Below are 6,919 nucleotides of genomic sequence, written 5' to 3' on the forward strand. Positions count from 1 at the left end.
TGAGAATTAGAAAGCTTTCAAAACCAAGCAACCTTCCTAGGGGCTAGGGCCAACCAAGTCACATAAGTTTGAGCAAATTCCTAGTTGTATTAGGTTTATTTTGGGCTACGCCTGGGTTGGTATACTCAAACGTGGATCTCACTTTGGGTTGGACCCAGCACCAAGTTTATATTTATTGGTTAGACTTGGATTCTCCCTATAACTAGCCTGACCCACCCAACTTGTATCCCAAGTTTAATTATAAAAAGGTTGAGAGCAGACCTGTTCATGGGCCGGATGGCCCAACGGGCCGGCCCGGTCCCTAGACGGGCTTGAACAGGTATATAGGCCCGCAGGCTTAACCTTGGGCCAAAAAGCCCGGCCCACAATAAATTCAAGCCGGGCTCGGGATTTGTCAAAATAGCCCGGCCCGACCTATAAACAAACCTAGAAAACCTAGTTGAATACCCCTCTTTTTTTTACCTCTTTCCCTTCTTTTTCCAACCAAATTCTTCTTCTCCACATCCTCTTTCCCTTCTTTATATATTTTTTTAATATAAATAAATTTTGAATTTATATGTTTTTTAATGTAAATAAATTCTGATTTATATTGATTATTGAATAGGGAAATTTTCTAATTTTTTTATTAGGTCAAACTTCGAGCTCGGGCTCGAGCTTCAGACTATTTATTAGGGCTGGGCTTGGGCCCAAGTTGTAGGCCCGTTGGTCGGGCCGGGCTCGGGCTCGAGCCTAACATATTTATGTTAATGAATAGTAAAAGTCCAGCCCGAACCCGGCCATGAATAGGTCTAGTTGAGAGAAGAGAGAGATAAGGTCATGCATGATTAATACTTTTAACTTTTTGAAAGAGATTAATACTATACTACTTGGATAGAAAGAGAGGTCCATGCAATAATTAAGGTGATAGGACCCTGCACAACTCAACCTTAGTAATGTTAGGTTTAGCTTAGATTAGCAAATACAAACTTTAACCTAAGGTTGGGCCAAGCCTGGGCCTAGATCCATGTCTTGGGATTGGATAGGGTGTTTGTTTTCATTAAATGTTTTGTACTTATGTGGCTACAAAATTGAGAAAAGCAATTAATGAGGGCATTTATGATATATAGGCACCATTAGACACCACAATCAGCAAAGTGCTAATAAACGTCTACCCATTTCATGAAACTCCAAAATAGGGGCGGCTGGGCGGAGCCAGGGGTAGTAGAGGGGGCCGTCCCCCCCCCCCCCCCTTTGCCTTGAAAATCCATACAATACCCATTTTAACCTTACTTATATTTTGGTCCCCCTACCTATATTTACTAACTTTTGGCCCCCTTATCCATGTTTATTACTTTTTGGCCCTCCTCAAAAGAAAATCCTAGTTTTGCCCCTGCTCCAAAAAGAAGCTTCCTGAAACAGGAGAGGCGCATAGAAATCGATGTTTGCTTTTGCAATGCAAACATCGATACGTACGGATGCAATTAATGAGGCCTTTACTGACGGGGCGCCTATGTGACAGCGTTTACTCAATATATGTAAACGGAACCAAATACATACCTGACGTGCATGATTTTGTCTCCAGCCAATCTGGACTTATAATATAATGGATTGGATTATACTATAACTGGTTTTAATTAAACTCGTAATAGTAAAATAGGTCTCAATTGCCTCCCATACCCAACACCATCTCTTATATAGAGGGTGTTTGGTTCCGTTTACGTTTATTCATTAAATGCTGCCACATAGGCGCCCCATCAGCAAAGGCCTCATTATGTGCATCTGTACGTATTAATGTTTGCAAAAGTAAACGTCGATTTCTGTGCACCTCTCTCATTTCAAAAAGCTTTATTTTGGAGCTTCTCCCAACGGGTAAGTGTTTATTGGCACCTTTGTTGATATGGTGCCTAATGATGCCTGTGTTATAAACATCCTCATTAATTGCTTTTCTCATTTTTGCAGCCACACAAGTACAAAATGTTTACTCAATAAATATAAATGAAACCAAACACATATGGGTTGGATTAAACCCAAACAGGTTTTAATTAAACTCGTTTTAGTAAAACGGGTCTCAATTGCCTCCCCCGAGCTTAAATGGAACCCATAACCAGACCCACGTGGGCAAATTCGGGTGGATTAATCGGGTTGGGTTTTCCGAAACTCCGAAAGTTTTCTTGCGGAAGCAAGGAAGTATATATATATATAGGAAAGTGAACGTGTGGGGAGTTAAGGGTCAATGTCAATGAGGTATGTTCTATGTTGTAATAAATTTCCTAAACGTCTCTTCTTTTGTAATTCCAAAAAGTTGAAGGTGGCCCTTCCAAACAGAGATAAAACCAATCACCTGTTCGAAGAAAAGAAAATATTGGCCGGAGAAGACGGTTTCCCGGTTGGCTCATAGTCCAAACTCCACCCCAGATTACCTCTCTATGTATAGAAAACCATAACCATCACCAACCATTTCCCCCCATTTAAAAGAAGAAGAGAAGAGATTCGAAGCTTCATTGTGTTCTGGGTTCTCTCCTCTCACCTCTCCCTCTCAGCTTTAATCTTCTCCAAAGTCTGAAACTAGTGGTTTTCTTTGAAGCCATGCAAACAAAGCTCTTTCTGTCGTTCATTCTCTTGCTCTCTTCTTCATGGGTCGTCGTGGTTTACTCTGATCAAGGAGCCGGAGCAAGTCTTCCTGTTCCTGGTAATTCAATGATTTGCGTGGAGAAACTCCTGCCTTGTCAAACCTACTTGGCGTCTGAAGAGAAACCACCGGAATCGTGTTGCGCTCCGTTGAAGGAGGCCATCGGTGACCAGCAGCACTGCCTGTGTTCTGTCTTGAACGACGTACTGCTTTTGAAAAGTCTCAATATGAACCAGAGTGATATTCTGAAGCTCCCGACGGCATGCCAACTCGAGGTTGACACAAGTGCATGCAGCAAAGGTGATGATTGATTATTCTTTCTTATTCTGAGTTTTAATTCTCAGTTTCTGGTTTTGTCAATCTTCTTTGATGACTAGCTTGCATGCCCTTCTCAATCCATTCTGAAGCAAACCTTCTTGTTCCATTATAATCGTGTAGGTGGGTATGTAAATATAATTAATTGAGGTAGTATATTTACAGGAACTTGATCAGAATTGGATTTTGAATAATGGACTGGTTTCTTTTAGCAAAATTCTTTCCAAGTTTGGTCATGATTCTGTTGGAAGGAACTTGGATTCTAGGGTTGGACACATGCAAACTGATTTTGTCCAGACAAGGATTCTTTTGGCCTGTGACCATTGGTAATTCTGTGTTAGAAATAAATCAATAGCAGATAAGCATGGTGGGAAAAAAACTGATTTCTGGAGCTCAACGCCATATAGTTCCACGTATATAAACGATTATTATCTTCTATTCAGAGGGGCAGCAACGGAAGATTGATTGAGAGTTACTTTGTCCTTACAAACTGCATGAAATCAGTTTTCAATTCACAAATTTATGTTTAGATAATAAATCATGCATTACTGATATTTACTTTTTTTTTTCATTTTTTGTGCTGCAGTAACTACATCTTCAACAAATTTTCCTGCTGCAACAACTTCAACACCAGAAGCTCATGGTGAACTTCGAAAACTTTCTTCTATTTTTTGGATTATTTTAATCTTTTTTTATTGACATGCTTTTAGCAATCAATAGAATATGGTGCTTTTTCTCCCTCTTTTCTTTATCTCACAATTTGGGTCTTTATCATCCAGTCATTTTTTTCTTTTTCATTATTAGTTGTGATGTTCTTGATATATATTTTGGATGGTTGAATTAGAAATTTGAAGTTTCCTTTTCCTAGCCCAGCAAAAAAAAGTAATTTGTTTTTTTTTTTTTTTTTTTTTTTTGTATCCAAATGATAAAAGAAAATGTCATACAATATGCTTACAGTGTATGTTTTCCATTTTCAGATTCTTCTTCAAGCAGTTCCACTCCGGCAACAGAAAGTTCAGCATCTGGGATCTCTCTTTCCAGTGGACCTGGGTTCCTTGCTGTCTTTGTTTCTTTAGTTTTTGTCAGAATTCAAGATGTAGTAGTTCTTCTGAACTGAATACTATTTCTAGAGGTTATCTAGAAAATAGGAAGTAGCCAATTGAACTTTCAACCCAAATTAAAGTGTATTTGTTTGTTATTAGAAAGTTACTCCAATCATGAATAACCCAGCTATATATTTATTATTGGGTGGAATCATATATATATATATATATATATATATGTGTGTGTTTAATCTTTTTATTCAGTTAAATGATAGTTTCAATTCTAAAAAAAAAGGAAATTTATGGTTTTCCCCACCTTATAAATTTTATTGGTTTTCTGGTTTTATTTATCAAAACCCCACCTATATATGATATTGTACCCCTTGCATTTTGATAGATTAATTCCTCCACCTATGAAAAATTGCTGAGGTATTGTGCTAAAATGAAGAATAAGATGAATCCTACCAAGATTAATTCCTCCACCTATGAAAAATTACTGAAGTATTGTGCTAAATTGAAGAATAAGATGAATCCTACCAATATAAGAGTTTGGGGATTGGTAGGATTCATCTTATTCTTCAATTTAGCACAATACCTCAGTAATTTTTCTAACTGAGTGATCATTGCAAGGTAAAGTAGTTTTTTCTTTGCCAAAGAACTTACCAACTGAGCCACTCAATTCGTCAAAGCCTATTTAAGATATGGATTGAGTCACCCAACGGTTCAAACAAAAAGATTGGAAGGTTGGGTTATGAGTATGTACTTGGGCCAACTATATGAAAAGTAATGTACAACCATCTTTGTTCTCTCATCTCTCATCCCCCAATGACAATTAACCTTTTTAACCAAAGATGGGTATGAGATATTTTGTTTAACTACTTAACAAACTAATTGACAATTAACTAAATGAATATAAAATAATTAATAAATAGTGGAATTAATAAAAATATAATTTTTAAATACTTTTAGGAATTAAGCATTTATTAGTCAATTCGTACTTAAGATTAATAAATTGCATAATTATTGATTAAGTAATTAATTTAATTATTAGTAATAATTAATATTATTAATCAATAATTAGAATGATAATTGATTTTCATAAATAATTAATATTATTATTTAATTACGTATTAATCAATTCATTAATCAAAACAATCAGTTATTAAATAATTGAATAAATAATTAAATATGTAATCAAATGATACGTAGATACTTAATATAATAATAATTTTTATATATTACTTCATTAATAATTATATAATTAGAGAATTTGGTAGATATTATTATTATTATTATTATTATTATTATTATTATTATTATTATTATATACCAAATACTCTTACACCTCTTGGAGGTATTAAGAGATACAAGGTAAGAGGCATTAAGAGCAAACAAACAGGGACAAATAGAGCAAGGTTTTTAAAACTGAACCAGACAATGAACTATTCAAGGTCCGGTTCTTGGGTCGAATGGTCCTACTATTCGAATTAAATGGATGGCCCGTTTTGACAAAAAATTAAAAAAATAAATAAATAATGATAAAAAACCGTTGAACAGTTCAAACAGTTTGACCACCCGAATCAGCAATTTGCTAACCAAATCAATGATTTTTTGCCAAAATAACGGTTCTGGGGTAAAACAAAACCAGTCAGGTGATCGGTTCCCGATTTTTTTGGTCTGACTATCCAGTCCGATCTAGTTTTGAAAATCATAAAGAGAGAGTAAGGAATATTTTTAATACAATAAGGAATAATTATTAGACCTACCTTGCTCAAAAGTAGTAATCATATGACAAGTTTAAATTGGCTTCCCACAAAGTGCTCCTAATACTAACCCCATAGCACATTGTATTGTGCATTAGGAACATCTCCTCATGAATGACAATATAGCATAGGAGATGTTCCTAATGTGCAACTGCAATGTGTTGTGAGGATGGAGTGGGGAGCCAATATAGACTCCCATATGACTTGTTATAATTAATGCCTAGATCTCCTACTCATAGGATGCTAAAGATGCACATTGGGAACATCTTTTGTATTTGTATGTTGTCATTCATGGAAGATGTTCTCGTTGTACAGCAAGCATGGTGTACCACCAGATATTGGTAGGGGTGTCAACGGTATTCGAAATTCTGATTTTGAATTCGATATTCGACATAATCAACTCTAATTCAGATAATTCGAATATCTAATCAGTCAAATTCGGATATCCTATTCTTACCAAATATTTAATCGGATTCAAATTCGGATATGACCTGATTTGATTTGATAAATATTCGAATTCGACCAATTATTTAATTGTTATATATAATATATAAAATATTTTATATAATTTATATATAATAATTAAGCTATATAAATAATTTATATATTTATATATTTTATATCGATAAAATATTTATTTTATATATTTATTAATGATCTAAAATAATTAATTAATCGAATTAGAATCGAATCGCATATTCAAATATTTAATCGAATTTGAATTTAGATATTAATTTTTAATATCTGTTGGATATTGAATCAAATTCGGATATCTGATTTTCTAATTAATCGGATTCGAATTCGGATATTGACTGATCTGATTCGAATTCGATCCGTTTACACCTCTAGATATTGGCTCATCTCAATTTGACTCAAAATCGACTAATTACTTATTCACAATAATGCAACCAAATTAGAACCACAACTATATATCTGGTGCTACATGAATGTTGTATGAAGGAGATTGGACGTTGGAAATCCTAACTACTATAGAAGATAGGGAGAGGGTATGTTATAGTTTGGTCTCCTTAATGCATAGCATGATAGCAATCAAAACAAGAGGACTAGTAGGCAAACCTAGTCAACCTCTAGTGATCTGTCCAGATGTGAAGGAGAATTTCTCCACATGTAAGCAGCTAAGACAATGACCATGAAATTACCCATGCTAATTAGTTCAAGAAATTTCCCAT

At 34.9% G+C, this 6,919-nt stretch overlaps 1 protein-coding gene across 1 annotated transcript; it reads left to right on the forward strand.

The window, feature by feature from the left end:
* Window positions 1–2,265: 2,265 nt before the first annotated feature.
* On the forward strand, window positions 2,266–4,387 carry LOC148855183 (non-specific lipid transfer protein GPI-anchored 9-like). Its single transcript, XM_088985649.1, has 3 exons — window positions 2,266–2,908; window positions 3,510–3,566; window positions 3,901–4,387. Exons 1-3 carry the CDS (start codon window positions 2,566–2,568, stop codon window positions 4,038–4,040), a joined length of 540 nt encoding a protein of 179 aa, XP_088841775.1. The 5' UTR covers window positions 2,266–2,565; the 3' UTR covers window positions 4,041–4,387.
* The last annotated feature ends 2,532 nt before the right edge of the window (window positions 4,388–6,919 follow it).

The sequence above is a fragment of the Nelumbo lutea genome, chromosome 4 (assembly GCF_056320005.1).
Source record: "Nelumbo lutea isolate HS-2025 chromosome 4, American lotus-T2T, whole genome shotgun sequence".
NCBI lineage: Eukaryota > Viridiplantae > Streptophyta > Magnoliopsida > Proteales > Nelumbonaceae > Nelumbo > Nelumbo lutea.

Bases quoted from the DNA above. Each gene is read 5' to 3' on its own strand.
- LOC148855183 (XM_088985649.1), top strand. From the start codon at position 2,566: ATGCAAACAAAGCTCTTTCTGTCGTTCATTCTCTTGCTCTCTTCTTCA. The intron at 2,909-3,509 runs GTGATGATTGAT...TTTGTGCTGCAG, and splicing joins CACAAGTGCATGCAGCAAAG to TAACTACATCTTCAACAAAT. The intron at 3,567-3,900 runs GTGAACTTCGAA...TTCCATTTTCAG, and splicing joins TTCAACACCAGAAGCTCATG to ATTCTTCTTCAAGCAGTTCC.